The 20,383-nt window shown below is 42.6% G+C and overlaps 1 protein-coding gene and 1 pseudogene across 1 annotated transcript in view; one reads left to right on the top strand and one right to left on the bottom strand.

Annotated features, from left to right (window-relative positions):
• NUS1 (NUS1 dehydrodolichyl diphosphate synthase subunit) overlaps positions 1–2,341 on the bottom strand; it is a 29,117-nt gene extending 26,776 nt beyond the window's left edge. Inside the window, exon 1 of the mRNA XM_001504161.7 lies at positions 1,688–2,341. Coding sequence (XP_001504211.3) covers positions 1,688–2,102 — 415 coding nt within the window. The 5' untranslated portion in view covers positions 2,103–2,341. The remainder of the gene's footprint in view (positions 1–1,687) is intronic.
• LOC102150402 (peroxisome proliferator-activated receptor gamma coactivator-related protein 1-like) lies at positions 2,303–20,146 on the top strand (annotated as a pseudogene).
• The last annotated feature ends 237 nt before the right edge of the window (positions 20,147–20,383 follow it).

Below are 20,383 nucleotides of genomic sequence, written 5' to 3'. Positions count from 1 at the left end.
TCTGATTCATATCAGCAATTCAATAACAGGAATTGCCTGAACAAGGAAGTGTGGCAATGTTACAATCTGTGTCAGCAAGCACAGGCACCAAGTTAGACAATTAAGCTATACATTTTCCTTCCCCATCAGAATCACCTGAATATAAGTGATCCACTTAAAACTCAAGTCACTATGTTGCCTGATAACTTTAACTAAGTTCTATTTCTGCTTCACTTACTTTTCTTCCCAGACAACACTTCTGTTGCATTGCTTTAAGCAAAGACTGTGTTGCCTCTTTACAGTCTCGTGATTTCTACTGGTCAGGCTGAGTTCATGGGCAAGTTCCATAAAATGTCAGTCCCTCAGTATATTAAACTTTACATTTGATGACGACAAGTACTGAGTCACCATTTTCTTTGCCAGCTGCGAGGAAGGTAGTAGATCAATCAAAGACTAATACCCTTTAAGAGTTACTGTCTGATCTTGACCTACCTTTTCAGACAAAACTCTACACTTAAGCCTATCTAAAGATTTAAAGATTAGAAATCAAGTCGTAGCTTCTGTGGAGCATACCAGCAATTTAAGTTATTGAAAAGAGAATAAAACATTCCTTTCCTTTCTTCCATACCAGTATCCTAAATCATTCTTATCACCCCACAGGTTTATTTCTAAGAAAATTCTCCTGCTTTCAGGATTTGATTGAAACCCAAACCAGACATTGAGAGCCTTCCTCAATCTTACCTTCTACTCATTCTTCAACATCGGGCTTAAAGCCCATCTCCTCTGCATGAACTTCTCAAGTTCCTCCATTCAGACTTTCTCTCCCCACATCTCACAGTAGTTACCTACTCTCAACACTTCTTGTTATTAACCATGCCACTTATGCTAAGTGTCTACTCCCCATAAGCCTGAGAGTCCATGGAATTGAATGTAAGATTCCAAGGAATGTGCCTAACACAGTGCTTTAGGTTTGTAGCCACTTGATAAAGGTTGCATTTTTGTACTTATAAAAATTCCTTATGGTGGAATTCATTCCCTCAATCAAAACTTATGGGAGGACAGTTATTGTGTCAATTGCCATGTTGGCCACTGAGGATCAATAATCACACACCATCCCAGACTTCCAAAGGCAGGAGGTGACCATTTTCCTCTCTGCCTATTCAGTCTCTCACCTAACTTTTCATAAGCCCAGTTCAAATGCCACCTGGCCTCAACCACTCAGCTTATGCATAAATCTTCCACAGCTTGACTGTGACTTAAGAAGAGTGCCTTGAATCTCTCTGAACAAACAGTCTCGTGTAACAAAAGGGCACATATGTAAAAAACCACAGACTAAAATCTCAATCCGCCTAATCAAACCTTTGTGATTTCGGACGAATCCGTGAATGTTTTTAATCCTCAGCTCCCTCATTTGTGAAACAAGGGTATACAAAGCCATCTACCTGACTGGGGCATTATAAAGAATATGAAATATTTTTAAAATCTATAGAAAGCGAATGAATCGAACTCAGGGACTTAGATGTTCAATAAATCTTATCTTCCTTCCTCGAAAGCTCTAGCACTCTAACTTGCAGTCAAAGGCCGAGGGGCCGGAAAACTCTTGGAGTCAGGAGGGCTGCGGTGAGCGGCGGGCCCCAGGGACACCTGCCAGACGTGCGGTCCCCGCGCTCAGAGGCGCCCCGGTCCCCCTCCCCGCGCCGGGCCTCACCTTGGTGGTCGTAGACGCTAATGTAGGAGATGCCCACCGCCATACACCACACCACGAGGCTCGCGATGTCCGAGAAGCTGGGCTCCTGCTCCTCCTCGGTGATCACCAGGCCCATGTGCACAGGCAGCTTCTCCAGGGCACGGCCGTCCGCGCGCCAGCGCAGCCGGAGGTGGGCGCCGGCCGGGCCCGGCCCCCCGCGCGGGTGCCGGTGATGCCGGCGGTTCCTGCCGGCAACCGGACGCTTGCGGAGCGTGAAGCCGAGCGGCGCTAGGACCGCGGCGGAGGCGGCGCGACAGCAGCGCCGCCAGATCCAGTTCCAGGTGCCGAAGCGAACGCGGAGCCAGGAGGTGAGCGTGCGGTGCAGGCAAAGCAGAGCGTGCAGCACCCGCCACACCAGCTCGTACAGCCCCGTCATACTCTCGTGGCGCCCCGGCGCCCCCCCTCCGGGCCTCCCACCCCCGCGGCGCGGCGGCTGCTTATCTGCCCCTGCGGCCGGCGCGGGCCATCGCTTCTCGTCCCCCGCCCCCCGCGCCGTACCCCTTTCTACTGCCAACACCTCACCTCGCCCCCGCCGCCATCTTCCTCCTGCCTCCACAGCCCCGGCCCCGCTAGTACATGGACAATTCTGATTGGCCGCCGTGGAAGTCTGACGCGGCGTCTGAGTCCGAGGATGTGGCCTCGCCTGGCGGGCGAGAGAGGGCGCGCGCCTGCCAACCAGGTGGGCCCGAGGCCGAGGGCGCCCCCTGGCCTTGCGGAGGGCGAGGAGAGGACGCCACCGACCGGGAGCGGGACCCCAGCAAGGTGCTCGTCGTCTTGTTGGAATGGGCGATTTCACCGAGTCCGCGCCCTTCGGGTCCTTGGCGTACTATGCTCTGTTTTTCCTCTCCCGGCCGCCAGAAACAGTTTCCAAGGTGTGCTTGGAAATTACAAATGCCACAAAGAACCTAGGGGTAGAAAGTAGCCCTCAGCAAGCGTTGATGCTGGGGATCAACCAGGGTCCCCAAAGGGAAGTGTCTGCAGAGGCAGGAGTGTGGCCTGTTAGAGAGATCCTGCCACTGTTCTTTGAGGCAGGAGTGTGGCCTGTTAGAGAGATCCTGCCACTGTTCTTTGGTCTAACCTTCCAACTGAGCCTAACTCTTGCCAGAGTGGGAATGAAGTCTTTAGTAATATTCCTAAAACGCAATTCTGTCTGTGTCATTTACCGCTAAACAGAATCCTTACTGGTTGTCCATTGCTTGGTACATAAAAGAGAGGCTCCACCAGCTGACAGTCCAGTAACTTCAATCTTTATTCGTTTATTCAGCAACCGATTATTGACTGCCAGCACGAGTGACCTCAGTCACCATCACTGTTTGATGTAAACTGCCCATACAGCCGTATCATCCCCTTCATGCAGCCTAATGTTCCAGCAGATCCTGGATTACAAAGTGGTCCTCCAGACCAGTCCTGTACTTCCCTGCAACAATTCTATATCATTTTTGCCCCTTTTGCTCAAGCTCTTCCCTTCTCCTACATTCCTGTTTCCCAAATAGATACTGCCCAAACCCCAACCTATGTCTCAAGACTCGTCCCTCATACCATATCCTCAATGAGACTTCACTTCATTCCCTACCCTGAAATTATCTCTCCCTCCTTGTAAATATGGCTCCTTGTAAATTTTGTGGCTCTGTTTATAGCACTTCGCTCTTTCGCATATATGTGTGTGTATATAAATTATTACAGGTTATATGTAATATGTTACATAAAATATATATTATATGTTATATATGCTTTATATATGAAATTACATAGGGGATGGCCCCATGGTGTAGTGATTAAGTTCAGCACGCTCCACTTTGGCAGCCCAGGTTTGTGGGCCTGGATCCCAGGCTTGGACCTACACCACTCATAAGGCATGCTGTGGCGGCGACCCACATACAAAATAGAGAAAGATTGGCACAAGTGTTAGCTGAGGGCTGATCTTCCTCAAGCAAAAAGAAGAGGAAGATTGGCAGCAGATGTTAGCTCAGAGTGAATCGTCGTCAGGAAAAAAAAATTGTGTATATATATATGATAAAACAATTGTTTTTTCATAATACCTGATGCAGGCTCAGCAAACCGAGGAGTCAAAAGAAAGATTTCTTGGACTCTCAAGTTCTGGTGGTAGTACTCTTTTATTCAGAGAATAGCATGGGGATAGGACCAATGGGCAGTGAAGAGCTGCAATGTGTTGAGGGTAGAGCTAAATTTATAAGGCATAAATATGTGAGTTATTTTACTAGACAAAGGAAAAATCATGTAAAAAGTCATTAAAATAGTGTCAGTGCAGGTGGAGTCTGGTTATCACGTGGTCATATAACTTTAGATTTGAATCACATCAGGACGTCCAATACTTCCTGGAGGCTGATATAGATTGGCATGTAGGCCAGAACACCTTAGGCTTCTCTCCCTGGGGCAGACTTGATCCACATCATAAAATATCCCCCTGAATCCATTTGGCCCTGAAATCCTTTGGGGATGTGGACGATGGTCAATCTTCTATAACTACTTCCAGCTGTACAGGGTCGTAGAGCTGTCCCTAAATGGGGCCACAGGGGTACAGGCAGGAAGTTCAATGGACCAGAAGGTTGCACCTGCAGAGTCCAAGGCAGACAAGGTATACAGATCCTCTGGAGATGAGAGAATCATTTGATGAGAGGTGGTCCAGGAGGCGAAACTTTGTTGACATGTGGAAGACAACTAACAAAAGAGACAGCAAATTATAATAAGAAATACAAGCAATGTGATTAGCCCAATGAATAAAGCTTTGATAATAGTTCAGAGACCTGGACCTGAGCAGGAGTCCAACCAATCATTTAAGGATGGAGTAGGGTTGGACATGGACTTAATTTGGTGACTCATATCAAATAGGAGGCCAGAGATATTTTGATGGTAGTCAGGAATATAGACACAACATTCAGTTTTTATATGGCACAAGCTCCCCCTTTGCTGCTGTCAAGACATCCAATGCCATTTGGTTTTGGAGGACCACCTTATGTATCTGGTATACTTCTAAATCAAACAATGAAAGGCTATGCTATATATCATTTAATGCCTTCATGGTAAATTTGTTTAGGGCTTCCATGTACCACATGACACGTTCAATTCCTGATTAGGGAAGGAAAATTGAGGCAAGGTGATCATACCAGTGGAAGACAGAATGGGTCCAGGGTTGTTGTAGGTTGGGTAGGTTAGCAGGAAGAGATGTAGTAAAAGTAGTTCTACCTTGTATCCAGACGGAGCCTAGGGTGCATCGTCTAATCCTTCCAGGTGGCAGCCAAGTCCATAAGTTGGAACCACATTACCGCTGAGTGCCATTAGGAATTAACCAATGTGTTCTGGGCCATCTATCCCAGTCAGTCTCAAACCAATCAGTATTTTTTAAGGCTATGATATGAGAACACATATAACGGGGAATTTATCCCATAGGTTGGGTGCTGTTAGGCCAAGTATCACATTTGTGATTGGTTTGTTCCCAACATAGAGTGGCCTTTTGACTGAGTTGACTACTGGTAGGAGTGAGCCGAATATATTTGTTCCAAATTTGATATAGTCCATCCTGTGTGTATCGATAGGTTGGGGACTTTACCTTAGGAACTTGTTGTTTATGATCCACCTGTGACAAGGCAAATTTAGTTAGTATTTGGGCCGTAGAATTGAAGGAGAAGGTTTGATTGTGACCAGGGAGCTCCCAAGTATCAGAAACAGATGGCCACAAGGAGATATTATGATTAGTAATAGATGAATCTTGTAGAAGAGAAGAGCTAAAATCTAATGTCCTTGAATGTGTACTACAGCTTCTACTGAAACCTAATTTTTCTCTCTAAAATCACCCTAATTTTTTACAAAACATAACCAAATTAAGATCAACTGGCTTGCAAAATAAGCGTAGTTTCGATAAAACTTGGTCCAATTATTTACATAAGTGCAGCAAGAATAAGAATTGGTCATATAGGCTGTTTTAAATCTGTGTTGCTGGAACTTTTTATAAGGTATCTCAGATTGAACTTTAAAGATTTTATTTTTCCTTTTTCTCCCCAAAGCCTCCCGGTACATAGTTGTGTATTTTTAGTTGCTGGTCCTTCTAGTTGTGGCATGTGGGGTGCCGCCTCACCATGGCTTGATGAGTGGTGCCATATCACACCCAGGATCCAAACCAGCAAAACCCTTGGCCACCGAAGCGGAGCACGTGAACTTAATCACTCAGTCATGGGGCCAGCCCCTCAGATTGAACTTTAAAGGCCTCTCAAGACCAGGAAGGCCAAGCCAAGGACTTGTCATCAGATTTTGCCTGCAATGCCTACATATTTAGGTGGATTCCTTTCTTCTCAAGCTCACCCAAAATATTTCAAGGTTCCAGAGGGTGGGGCTCCCAGGGGTGGAGCCTTTGACTCTCTAAAAGTTTCTTTGTTTCTCAGTTGCAAAGCTCAAAAGGAGTCCAAAATGGGCACCATAACTTTAAATTATCCCGGGTTATCTAGCCAGCTGTTCACAGTTATCTCCATTTTTAGGGGGCCTTTCCCAAGGTGGCCACAACAAACAAGCTAACTTCTAAAGATAGTTTGTTATGATCACCAAGAAACTCGCTCCCCAAACAGCCAATTTTAAGCTATTTACCAACACAGACATAGACACACAGAAAACCAGACACCAGTGAACTAGTTCCCAAATTTAGGGTATAAAATCCTACAACTGTTCCCACTCCAAGTGTGCACCCAGACAGTCCTATTGGACCCCAGATGGCCCTGCCATTAGCAGAAGGACCCCAGATGCAGGGGAAGCTAGACACAAGCGCCAAACTGCTCTGAGTTCAGGATCTTGATTTAGGGCCATGAATGCTTGAATATAAGGGATTTCAGGCCATTTTCCCAGGTGGCAGCAAAATAAGTCTAGTTGAAAAATAGTATTAAAATTTAGGGTGCCATTCATGGGCCATTTTTCCTCATTCAGAGTATATTGAGGGCAAACAGTATTACAATAAAAAATGTCTCTTTTTCTTTAGATCTTGTCGATCAAATTTTGCCCAGTTATTTAAAAGGCAACCCAAAGGCAAGTCCTTAGGAATGGAATTAGAAGCTCTCATGGTTCTAGAAAGCAAAAAAGACAAAAGAAGAGAGATGAAAGAAAAGGGTCCTTTACCTTGAAATTCCCCCCTGAACCTAGGGCAGTGTCCTACCCATTGTTCTGCCTGTGGGCTTCCTATAGAAAGAAATGATTGGGGTGTCCCCCTGCATTGCACCCCTTGTATATCTTCCCTATTATGCCTGGCAATAATAGGTGCCTGGTGAATGGTCCCAGAGATAAAAGAAGAATAGAGAAATACAGTGAAGAATTTTCCACCAGTCTGGGGGACATTCTACCAATTGTGTCCTGGAGCCGTTCTCCCAAGAAGGAGTTCCTACACTCAACTGAAGGTTAGAGTTTGCTATTTTCCTTGAACGGGAGTCCTGATTGGGACTTTCCTGCAGTTCAGAGTGTCATCAGGAGCCACAGGAAGGCATCCCAATTCAGCCTTAGGAAAAGAAACCTGCCACAGGAGTCCTGGAGATTAGTAACTGTCCTAACCTGTGCCCATGTAAAATTTATATATTAGAGATTGCATTAAGAAGGAATGGATTAATTCATTCTTCATCACCCTCAGACTTAAGGTACTGATTCTCTTTGGGCTGAATGCCATGGTTTGCCTCATCGAGTAGCCATGGGCAGCAAACTTGGATTCATACAGCTCTCTGAGAAGGTTCCCAATGAATAAGTGAATTTAGATCCATCCTTGAAAAAGAGGAAGGCACAAGGAAGAAAAATGTACTGACCAGAACTTAAGCTCACAAAGTGGTGAAGAAAGATCCCCGTACAGGCCACCAGAAGAAATGATGTGGGCTCAGCTAGCCGAGCAGTCAGAAGAAAGATTTCTTGGACTCTCAAGGTCTGGCAATAGTGCTCTTTTATTCAGAGAATAGCATGGGGACTGGACCCACGGGCAGTGAAGAGCTGCAATGTGTTGAGGGTAGGGGTAAATTTATAAGGCAGAGATATCTGAGTTATTTTTTACTAGACAAAGAAAAGATCATGTAAAAAAAGTTGTTAAAATGGTATCAGTGCAGGTGAGGTCTGGTTATCATGTGGTTGTATAACTTTAGACATGAATCAGGTCGGGACAGCCTATACATCCTGGAGGATGATATAGATCGGCATGTAGGCCAGAACTCCTTGGGCTTCTCTCCCTGGAGCAGCCTTGATCCACTTCAATGTTCATCTCAAAGTTTTCCTTTGGCAGCTCAGCCTGAGGAAATGAAGTGTGCACCAGGTAAACCCTTCAGGCTCTTTCTCAGCTTCTGCACCTGCTCCACTGGTAATGGGAAAAGGAGAGGGACAGGGGAAAGGCCATGACCAGGAAGCCCTGCAGTTTTCTTTCTCAGTGTGGATGAGGACGACACTGAGGAGCTCGTAGAGGTGGTTCCTGAGGAACTGACTAATGAGGACCTGTGGGAACTGGAACAGCAATGCATGGCTGAAGAAGAAATGGTGGAAAAGGAAACTGCAGGAGAATAAAAAGAAGAACCCCTGTAGGGGAGGAAGACAATTCCTCTGCTCTCAAGGTCCTTCTGGCTGGGCTAAGAATTAAATTGACATGAGACAGAATAACAGGAGAAAATCAAACAAAGTTTACTCACACGTATATATGGGAGAAACCCAGGAAAGCTGAGTAACTTGCCAGAATGGCTGAGTTTGCCACTTAAATACCATCTTCAGCTAACGACAAACGAGAATGTTGGGGGTGTGGGGAGTCAGTTATGGGAGATTACCAGAAAAGGCACAGTAAACAGGAGTGAGGTTATTATGCAGATTTAAGTCCTTGCCTTCCGCACTGATAAGAGTTTCTAGAGATAAGGTCATCCCCTTCTTCCTGGTACAGAGAGGTGGACACCTTTACAAATGGAGATTTCCCTTACAAATGTAAATGTTTCTTACAAAGGGTAACTCTTACTTGGTTTTCAGAGCTTCTCCCTTGTCTGCAGTTTTTAAAAACATAATCAGCCCCAAATAATCCTCATGCCAAAGAGACACATCATGAGGTAGCAAATTCTGCTCTCCTACACCCCCAAGAAAATTCACAGTGAAGTGTTCAGGAGAAGCTTCCATGGACCTCAACAAGCTCCTTAAAAAGTTTGAAAACATGGACCCTCAACACCAAAAGGTTTTCATTAATAGAGAGGAATGTTCATGGTGCGTTATGTGCTTACAAGCAAATCTATGATGAAAAAAAAGAAGCAAACCAAGCAAATCACCATGGACATATCTGAAAAAGGGTGACACCTCCTCAAGAAGAGCCTCAGGCAAGTGTTTGTTTCAGAAGGCATTGCAGAAGAAGGCATTGTTATCATAGGGGATGACAGCTCTGTGCACTCCTTCCCCTGAAGGCCTTCCAGTGGGACAAGATGTGGAGGTGGAAGACAGTGATATTGATGATCCTGACCCTGTGTAGTCCTTGGGTAATGTGTCTGTTTGTGTCTTAGTTTTTAACAAAAAAGTTTAAAAAGTAAAAAAAATAAAAATTTTTTAAAATAGAAGAAAGCTTATAGAATATAAGAATATAAAGAAAGAAAATATTTTTGTACAGCTGTACAGTGTGTCTGTGTTTTAAGCTAAATGTTATTACAAAAGAGTCAAGAAGTTTTAAAAAAACTTAAAATTTATAAAGTAAAAAAAGTTATAGTAAGCTAAGGTTAATTTATTATTGAAGAAAGAAAAATATGTTTTTATAAATGTAGTGTAGCCTAAATATACAGTGTTTATCAAGTCTACAGGAGCATACAGTAATGCCCCCAGCCTTCATGTTCACTCATCACTCACTCACTGACTCACCCAGAGCAACTTCCAGTCCTGTAAGCTCCATTCATGCTAAGTGCCCCATACAGATGTACCATTTTTTATCTTTTATACTACATTCTTACTGTACCTTTTCTGTGTTTAGAGGTGTTTAGATACCCAAATACTTAACCATTGTGTTACAATTACCTACATTCAGTACAGTAACATGCTGTACAAGTTTATAACCTAGGAGTAATAGGCTTTACCATCTAGGTTTGTGTAAGCACACGCTATGATGTTCGCCCAAACAACAAAATTGCCTAATGACATGTTTCTCAGAATGTATCCCCATCGTTAAGCGATGTGTGACTGTATATCCATTCAATCTACACTTTATGGACTTCTCTCTTTTCTAAAGAATTTCCTATTTTGTCATCTTCAAGAAAAAGTAAATGGGGCATTTTTAGGAAATTTGGGTGTTCAGAATATAAAGTTTGGACTTCTTAAGCATAATTAATCTTCCGCCTCCTAAATTCTACCAGGGACAGAAAAATGTGGAAAAAGTTCCACAGTCTCAAGAGATATTAAGTCTCAAACATTATGGGGACAGTATTTGATTTCTCTTCAGTTTACAAAAATGCTTGCAGTTACCTTAACTTAATCCTCACAACCAACATATGACCTATGTAGGCCAGGTATAACCATCTCAATTTTACAGAAAAGAAACTGTTAAAGAGATGAACAATTAAGAATAATGAGAAAGGGGCTGGGCTGTAAGACGCACCCCTTCAGCCAGCCCATCCTCTTACGCCCTTCCCTGCATCCTCATCTGTAGTGTGGAGAAGCACTATGGAGATGGTGCTCGTCCTCATCTGTTGTAGGGATTAGGGCAATACCGAACATGAAGTGCTCGGCAGTGTCTGGTCAGTAATGAGAGCTCAGTAATTTAATCCATTGCAGAAAAAAGTGAGACAAAATTTCAGTATGTTTTTTAGAAAGGACATGATCATATAGTACGTTTTTCATTTTTGACAATTGTAACCTTATAATTGAGCTGGTACAGATAGCCCTTAAAATAGATCATTTTCTCATTAAAAAGTAAAAGCCTCTTGGGGCTGGCCCCGTGGCTGAGTGGTTAAGTTCCCGCACTCCGCTGCAGGCGGCCCAGTGTTTCGTTGGTTCGAATCCTGGGCGCGGACATGACACTGCTCATCAAACCACGCTGAGGCGGCATCCCACGTGCCACAACTAGAAGGACCCACAACGAAGAATATACAACTATGTACCGGGGGGCTTTGGGGAGAAAAAGGAAAAAATAAAATCTTTAAAAAGAAAAAAAAAAGTAAAAGCCTCTTTAAGTAGAAATACTGAAGTCTGACCTAAGTTCAACTGCTGGATCTTGAAACATAAAGAATGACAATATTGAGAAAAATGTTGACTCAGACAGTAAATTTTGATTTCCATCAAGCCACATTCTAAGAAGAACAGAACTAACCACAAGAATTTAAAATGAGGGTTATTTAAATATATTTAATAGATTATTGTCAAATATGCAAGCCCAAAAAATGAGACCCTGAAGTTTTATTTAATATTTGTAATGATCTCCTTGCAAATGAAAGCTTATAACCTTCAAACTAAAAAACAAAAACAAAAACATGGAAACAGCAGGCTGAATTTTTCAATAAGCTTCTCGAAAATTAAAGAAAAGAAAAATATATACAGTTATGGAAACAATTTCTTAGTCATTCACGAGGAAACTTAAATATCGCCAAATTTGGTTGCATATCATTTATGTAGCAAAAGAGAAAATGATCTGTGCAGCTACTGAAAAGTTATTCTTCCAGCAGTTATGGATCTAGTACACAGGATTTATATGACAAATCATCTGATAAATTAAAAACTATGCCCCAGCCCCCTCCCTGTGTTCCCTCACAGGCCTTCACCTAACACATCTCTTGCACGGCCAGTCTAGTCTGGACATCAGCTTTTTAGAGGGCCTGGACTAACAGGAGTCCACTCACACCCTATTGCCTTTTGTGCTATTGCTGCAATGTGTTTACTTGCGTATGTTTAAAATCCCACAAGACATTATTGTTTTTTGTCTTTATTATTAAGACTTTATTTTTTTAGAACAGTTTGTAGGTTCACAGCAAAATTGAGAGGAAGGTACAGAGATTTCCCATATACTTCCTGCCCACACGCATGCATAGCCTCCCTCATTACAACGTCCTCCACCAGGCTGGTACATTTGTTGTAATTGATGAACATACATTCACACATCATTATCACCCAGAGCCCATAGTTTACATTACAGTTCTCTCTTGGTTTTGTCCATTCTATGGGTTTAGACAAATGAATAATGACATGTACCCATCATCATTGTATCATACAGAGTATTTTCAATGCTTTAAAAATCCTTTGTGGTCCACCTGAACATCCTTCCCACTCTCCCTGCCAAACCCTTGGCAACCACTGATCTTTTTACTGTCTCCATGGTGTTGCCTTTTCCAGAATGTCATATAGTTGGAATCATATATTATCTAGCCTTTTCTTTCACTTAGTAATATGCATTTAAGGTTCCTCCATGTTTTTCATGGCTTGATAGCTCATTTCTTTTTAGTGCTAAATAATCTTCCATTGTCTGGATGTACCATGATTTATTTATCCATTTACCTAGGAAAGATATTTTAGTTGCTTCCAAGTTTTGGCAATTATGAATAAAGCTTTTGTAAACATCTGTGTGCAGGTTTTTGTGTGGGCATAGGTTTTCATCTCCTTTGGATAATTGCCAAGGAGTACGATTACCGGATCATGCGGTAAGAGTATGTTTCACTTTGTAAGAACCTACCAAAACATCTTCCAAAGTGTCTGTTACGTTCCCACTGTCATGATTCAGAGTTCCTCTTGATCCACATTCTTGTCAGCATTTGGTGTTGTCAGTGTTCTGGATTTTGGCCATTCTAATAGGTGTATAGTGATATCTCGTTGTTTTAGTTTGCATTTCCCTGATGCCACATAATGTGGAGCATGTTTTCATATGCTTATTTGTCATCTGTATGTCTTATTTGGTTAGGTATCTGTTAAGGTCTTTGGCCCATTTTAAAATTGGGTTGTTGGGGCTGGCCCTGTGGCCGAGTAGTTAAGTTCGCGTGCTCTGCCTTGACGGCCTTGGGTTCACTACGTTGGCTCCTGGGCACAGACCTAGCACCATTCATCAAGCCATGCTGTGTTTGCATCCCACATAGAAGAACTAGAATGACCTATGACTAAGATATACAACTATGTACTGGGGCTTTGGGGAGAGAAAGAAAGAAAAAGAAAAAAGAGGAAGATTGGTAACAAATGTTTGCTCAGGGCCAATCTTCCTTACCAAAAAATAAATAAATAAAATAAAATAAAATTGGGTTGTTTATTTTCTTATGGTTGAGTTTTAAGAGTTCTTTGTATATTTTGGATAACAGTCCTTTAGCAGAGGAGTCTTCTGCAAATATTTTCTCCCAGTCCATGGATTGTCTTCTCATTCTCTTGACAACATCTTTTGCAGAGCACAACTTTTCGGTATTATGAAGTCCAGCTTACCAATTATTTCTTTCAGGGATCATGCATTGATGTGGTATCTAAAAAGTCATTGCCATATCCAAGGTCAACTATGTTTCCTACTATGTTGTCTTCTAGGAGTTTTATAGTTTTATGTTTCACATTTAGATCTGTGATCTATTTTGAGTTAATTTTTGTGAAGGGTGTAAGGTCTGTTTCTAGATTCAAATGTCCCCTTGTTCCAGCACCGTTTGTTGAAAAGACTATCTTTTCTCCATCATATTGCTTCTGCTCCTCTGCCGAAGATCAGTTGACTATATTCATGTGGACCTATTTCTGGGCTCTATATTCTGTCCATTGACCTATTTCTCTATTCTTTCATGAACACTGCACTGTCTTGATTACTATAGCTTAATAGTAAGTCTCAAAGTTGGGTAGTATCCGTCCTCCAATTGTGTTCTTCTCCTTCAGTATTTAGGTGGTTATTCTGGGTCTTTTGCCTCTCCATATAAACCTTAGAATTGGTTTGTTGATATCCACAAAATAACTTAATGGGATTTTGATTAAAATTGCATTGAATCTATAGATTAAGTTGTTAAGAATGAACATCTTGACAATATTGACTCTTCCTGTGCCACTGATTTCTTCTTTCAGTCTTGGGTCAGCTGGCCGGGGAGCTCCACAGATAGAGCCCACCAAGCTGGAGGTCAAGCTACTGCCTACGTCTCCCCATCTGAAAGACAAGGTGTTCTCCCCAGTGCAAAGGCCCTGGATCAAGACTCCACCATGTCTGTCTACTGAGAGTGTGGCTGCTGAGGGGCTGCATCAGAGAGACTAAAGCCTGAGACCCAGGAGACCAGGCCCAGGTTGAAGCCCCCATCTCTTGTTGTCAAGGCTGTTCCCACACCAAGGCAGAGCACTGTCACCAAGCTACCTGCTGTCCACCCTTCAGGTGTAAGGAAGCTGCCCTTCCTGCCTATGCTACGTACCTAGCTTCCTGAAGACATGATTCAGACTTTCATCAGTAAGATTGGAATCAAGGCGTCCTACCTTCCCACTCTGTTGGAGCAGTTTGAGAAATCAGAAGCCAAAAAGGAGAACCCTCTTGTGCATCCTGCTTACAGCTTGGCTATGGGACACTCATACAGTGTTGACACTCCCCAGCAGGAGACTCCTAGACCAGTTACAAGCCATAGAATTGGCCAGTGTGGCAGGACTCACCCCTCCAGCTACCCCTCCCTACCAGTTATGGAAGCCCTGGCTGCTGTCTCACTGCAGCCAAAGCCAAATCTCCTAAGTCCACCGCCCGGGAGGGAACCCTGAAGCCTGAAGGAGTTACAGACACCAAATATCCACTGGCAGCCCGCTTCCAAGAAGGGATCCATGGCCCTAGTCCAGTCCACGTGAGGTCTGAGGACCATGCCTATTGTGTCCAGAGCAGGACCCTGCCCCAAAAAAGATGCCGTCTTTCCAGAGGTAGGCTCCCAATGGAACCTCAAACACCTTCAGAATATCACTATCAAATCCGTCTTGTCCCTAGGCCCAGCCATCCCCCTTCCGCCACACACAGCTGCCTCCTAGGAGCCGCTTGATCATGGGACCAGCAATGGGCAGGCAGATCCTCCAGCCCCTAGTCTTGCCCCATCCACTTTGCTGTCCCCTGAGGCCTCGTCCTGCTGGAATGAATATGGAATAGCTCTCCATTTCTTTAGTTCCTCTTTGATTTCTTTCATCAGTGTATTGGAGTTTTTCTCATATAGATTTTGTACATATTTTGTTAGATTTATTCCTAAGTGTTTCATTTTTGCTGGTGCTAATGTAAATGGCGTTGCATTTTTAATTTCAAATTCCACTTGTTCATTGCTGGGAAGTGTTCTCTAGTCCTGTGATTAGGTCTCAGTCTTTCAGTGAGCCTCTCGCCTCTGGGCGGTGAGCTTCACAAGTACTTTTCAATTCCCTAACCCACCCGTTCTTACGTGGGTCAGGATGCGTAGAGTGGGCTGGAGTTGGGTATTTTCCTTCCCATAGGTTGGTTAGGTTCTGATAAAACCCCAATCGTTTAGATTCTGGTAAAATAGTTTCTCTTGAGGGCAGACCTTGTTAAGAACAGAATGCTCTGGCATATTTCAAAATTGTTTCTTTACCCTTCCCATTGCCCAGAAGCATGAGGGGATTTTTCTCCAATATTCATTTGAGAACCTGATTGAGTTCCTGGAGGGTAAAACTCACGGTTGGGGGGGGGGGGTGGAGGCTTTGTCTGGACCCCCGAGGGTTTTTAATTCTCCGACTTGTCCACTCTGAGCCTCCAGCAATTCATCACTTACAGTTCAGGTTTCCTTACCACAGCACTGGTCTCCGTGGAGGTTCCTGCTCAGGGGTTTCTGCTCTGGTAAGTTGTAATTCTCTGTATTTGCTTGTCTGTCTCTCCAATTTGGGGAGCAGCAATTTGCCCTGTGACCTCACTTCTCTGACAGATCTGAGAATTGTTGATTTTTCAGTGTGTTTAGCTTTTTACTTGTTGTTACAATGGATTGACAACTTCCAAGCGCCGGATCGTAAACCAGAAAGCTACTACCAGTTTTTTGTTTTGTTTTGTTGTTTTGTTTTGTTTTTTTTTTTTTTGAGGAAGATTAGCCCTGAGCTAACTACTGCCAGTCCTCCTCTTTTTGCTGGGAAGGCTGGCCCTGAGCTAACATCACGCCCGTCTTCCTCTACGTTATATGTGGGACACCTACCACAGCGTGGCATGCCAAGCGGTGCCATGTCCACACCTGGGATCTGAACCGGGGAACCCCTGGCCGCTGAGAAGCGGAATGTGCGAACTTAACCGCTGCGCCACCGGGCCAGCCCTCTACTACCAGTTTTTTAAAAGTTTTGTTGGAACGTAGCCACTTCCATTCATTTATGAATCATCTACGGCAGCGTTGAGTAGTTGCGACAGAGTGCCACAAAGTCTTAAATACATGCTATCTGGTCCTTTACATCAAAAGTTCGCCAACACCTGACTTAGATTACAAAATCTCTCCAGTAAAAGGAGCTTTATTCTGACTGGTTTATAGAGGCTAAAAAGTACTTATATAAGTCCAATATTCCTAGAATTCCCAGAAAGTAAAGAAACTCAACTATGTACCAGCTTTTTAAGGGAAAAAACATTGCTTCCTCACAGAAACTGCTTGGCCATAAGCATTTTTATACAAGAATCTGAAATCCAAGGGTGAATCATACTTGTTTGACAGTTTGGGTTTTTAAAAAAGTCTGTTGAGTTCATCCCCTGGATTTGTCTTCTCATAAAGAGAGTTCATCTGAACTTTCTGAACTTCTTTACTGGCTTATCACATGAGTTCACGCCCACATAGTATTTAAAATGAGGAAGAGCATAAAATTATATGTTCAACAATTTAGAATTATATGAATTCTGATGAACCTTTTATATTAACATTAATTATGAGCTATAGGGTGTCATTTTAAATAGAATTCCCAAGATCCTTGGTTAACTTTAACAGTTGGAAATAATATTAAATCAGGTTAATTAATTAATTGATATCAGTTACATAGGTAACTTCTAAGTAACATGGAATACTGAAACACAGGTCACTAAGATATATATCTATCCATAGAGATATATATCTTATATATACACGCACTATATATGTACACATATACATATATTATATAAACACACACACATATATATATATACACACTAAAATATTTCTTAGTGTATATATATATACATATATGTGCACAGTGTGTACTATATATATAAAAGATTGACTGATTGGACTATCTAAAGGTTAAAATTTTCTATAGGGCAAAAGATATCATAAACCAAGCCAAAAGAAAAATGATGGTCTGTGAGAAAATATTACACTGTAATAGAAAAGCTATATTAGTAATATGGCTGACAGATGTAACATCCCTATTATACAAAGAAATCCTGCAAATCAATTTTTAGAAAAGACAAGGAACTGAATTTTTAAAAATGAGCAATGTATATGAATAAGTCATAAACAAAAGAGGAAACGCAAAGGCTAACAAATATATACAAAATGTGCCCAGCCTCACTAGGAGTCAGGAAGTGAAAATCGAAACCATGTGATCCTGTTTTATCACCCATCAGACTGGCAAAATGTAAAGTCTGAGGGTAAATGCTGACGACTATTTAGAAACAGGTATCTACAAATATTGCTGATGAGTTCATACAACATTTGGAGGCAGTAATCTTTGTAAAATAATCTGTTAGGATCAATTATAATTAAAAATACACATAGCCTAGGGCTGGCCCAGTGGCATGGCGGTTAAGTTCATGCGCTCCGCTTCGGTGGCCTGGGGTTCCCAGGCCCAGATCCCGGGTGCAGACTAACGCACTGCTCATCAAGCCATGCTGTGGCAGGCATCCCACATACAAAATAGAGGAAAATGTTAGCTCAGGGCCAATCTTCCTCAGCAAAAAGAGGAGGATTGGTGGCAGATGTTAGCACAGGGCTAATCTTCCTCAAAAAAAATAAAATAATATACACATAGCCTTCCACACAGGGATCTCATTTAGGAATTTCATTACATTTCTAAGTGAATAATTATCATGAGCTACTTTTCATATAATACATGGACATTCATGATCTATTTAAACACTATTATTTTCATTGGCATTTATGATTTTTTAAAAAAGTAGTTGATAAATCTTAAAGTGAAAATGAGTTCTGTAAGTCTGAATAACGGTCCCTGGGTGGGGGAGGGGCAGGAATTTGTCTTGCAGGGAGAGACTCAACAGGAAGGAATGATTATATACTAAGTATTTTTCTGAAACCAAGATAGATTGGGACAAGAATAGTCGATAGGCAATTGTCAGTGACTGTTGTGAAAGTTGAATAATGGCTATGAAATCAAATCCTCTATATTGAATTCCTAAAAACAGTATTTTGTGAAAGACCATAGAGAATATTAGAACAATATCTTGCCTTAGAGAGAAAAAGATTGGGAAATCCATCATACCAGCTCTTCCCTGTCAAAAACAGATACCATCTAGAAGAAAGGCAATCCTAGGGCTCAGAGATAGTGCTAGTAATGTTCCTGAATCAAACTGTTAAGATAATTCATTATTACCGGGATCACACCAGTTCCACAAAGTTTATTCTAGCAAAACTGCGCTTTGAGGCATTCTTACCATTCCCCGAGATTTCCAATTGATAAGCTGGCAGGAATTCAATTTTAACATTCACTACACAATTATATGATGGAAAAACATTGAGTTTCTAGTTGACTTGAAAAGATAATAGTTGTTCTTTTGTGTGCATATTTGTTTAAGCAAATTTAGCTAAGAGGAAAATATCTAATTAAATGATGAGTGACACAACTAAGCCATGACCCCTGGCAAAGAAGAGCTGTAGAAAAATTATTATTATTCAGTTTCGGGGCTGGGGAAATCTACATAACCTATATATATATATATAAGGCATGAAAGAGTTAAATGTCAACAGACCCCTCTCCAACCTTCCCACCATACACTCTCACACACACACACACACACACACACACACACGGCTGTTTTATAATGAGGAGACCATAATTTTTGGTTACAACACCAGAGCATTATTTGATGAGGGGACCTAGAGAACAGCTGTAGAGAAAAAGGACCCCTTCAGATGAAGGCGAGTTTTCTGATCCTCAGCCTTGGAGACATCTTTCCCGTCTAAAACCACTAGATGTAGGGGAGGACATTCAGAGGCGCAACCACACAGAGATTTTGAGAAGACTTGTGAGCCCCTTTGCAAAGGCTTTAGCAGAAAGCCTATGTGTCAAAAGAAGACAAATCTACGGAGTTTCTTGCTATTACATATATTGCATAACAGAAATTTATAAAGTCTGTGAGGAAAAACTCTTTAAAGTTTATAAATTCTGAGCAACTCTGTGTAGAAACTAAGAATGCTCCTGAATGAAAATATTAGCTCTGATAAAAATAGTATATTCATTTGTGACCATGTGTGTGTGTTCCAGAAAGGAGCACCAGTGCCTTCTTTTGGACTATCCATTTCAGTTATTCCTTCTGGGGTTCCAAACCAGGATGAAATTCCCACCTCTCTCCCTAAGGATGAGTGGGAGACTAGTCTCTCAACTAAGAAGAATCAAGCGCCTACAGGGGGCAATTTAAAGGCTTCACCAGGATTTGTATTACCAAGGGAGCAGCCAGACCAGGTAGTGGCTCAGTCCTGACTCTTGACAGGTCTAAGTAGGCCTGACTTGAAAACGTGACACTCGGGAGAAAGGTCTAGCTTCTGGCGGGCATCTTTGTACTCCATCTCTACTGTTTACTTTCTCTGCCATTGGCAGTATTTTGATGGAAAATGTTGTAAAATACTGCAACAGATAAATCTTACAAATTAGAACAGGACTAATTTGGATGGGGTTTCAGATTTATTTGCAAGTATTCAGAAGTAGATTGATCCAGAGAAAAAAATTATTCCCCAGTCACTCTCTCATCTCCAGACAGGCACCTCTCAAAAGCATGCTGTTAAAAAAAAGGAAGGCAGTGCGGGGACTGTGGGACAACTCGGGGAAAACTGAATACAACTCAAAGCACAACTCTTCTCAGAAGGCCATGTAGGGATGTCTCTAGTATTTAAGGTGCTGGTTTACGTTTTCATTGCTGGCTTCCATTTGGTCTTGGTAAGACTGTCAAACAATACCTACTGTCTCTTAGCCAAGAGTGAATGTATGACCCACATGAGGCCAATCGGCCTTCCCTTTGGAGGATATGAATCCTAAGGGGGAAGCTGACACTGATAATGGTGGGTGTGCTTCATTTGGCAGAGAGAACCCTGAAGAATCTGAGGGTCCCTCCATTATGTCCTTCTGCCCAGGGCCCTGGAGCAGTTCTGATCCCTGTCCTTTCAAGGTTCCTCAGCTTTGCCTTTGATTCTGTGAGCTATTCCTAATCTTTCCAATAAAGTCTTTCTTCATTATATCAGTCAGTCAGTTTTTTTGCTTGCAGCCAAAAGCTGGTAGTGTAGGCCCATAGCACCAGCTTCACATACAAAACTCATCACTGCTTTTTTTTAAGTTAAAGTTTTTCTTTTGTTCCCAAAGATTGGCACCTGAGCTAACATCTGTTGCCAGTCTTCCTTTCTTCTTCTTCTTCTTCTTCTCCCCAAAGCCCCCCAGTACATAGTTGTATATTCTAGTTGTAGGTCCCTCTGGCTGTGCTATGTGGGCTGCCACCTCAGCATGGCTTGATGAGTGTTGCCATGTCTGCACCCAGGATCCGCGAACTGGCGAAACCCTGGGCCGCCAAAGCAGAGGGCGCAAACTTAACCACTTGGCCATGGGGCCGGCCCC

This window comes from Equus caballus, chromosome 10, assembly GCF_041296265.1.
Source record: "Equus caballus isolate H_3958 breed thoroughbred chromosome 10, TB-T2T, whole genome shotgun sequence".
NCBI classification, from domain to species: Eukaryota; Metazoa; Chordata; class Mammalia; order Perissodactyla; family Equidae; genus Equus; species Equus caballus.
Note: the sequence above shows the minus strand (reverse complement) of the source record. Positions and strands in the feature narration are given on the sequence as shown.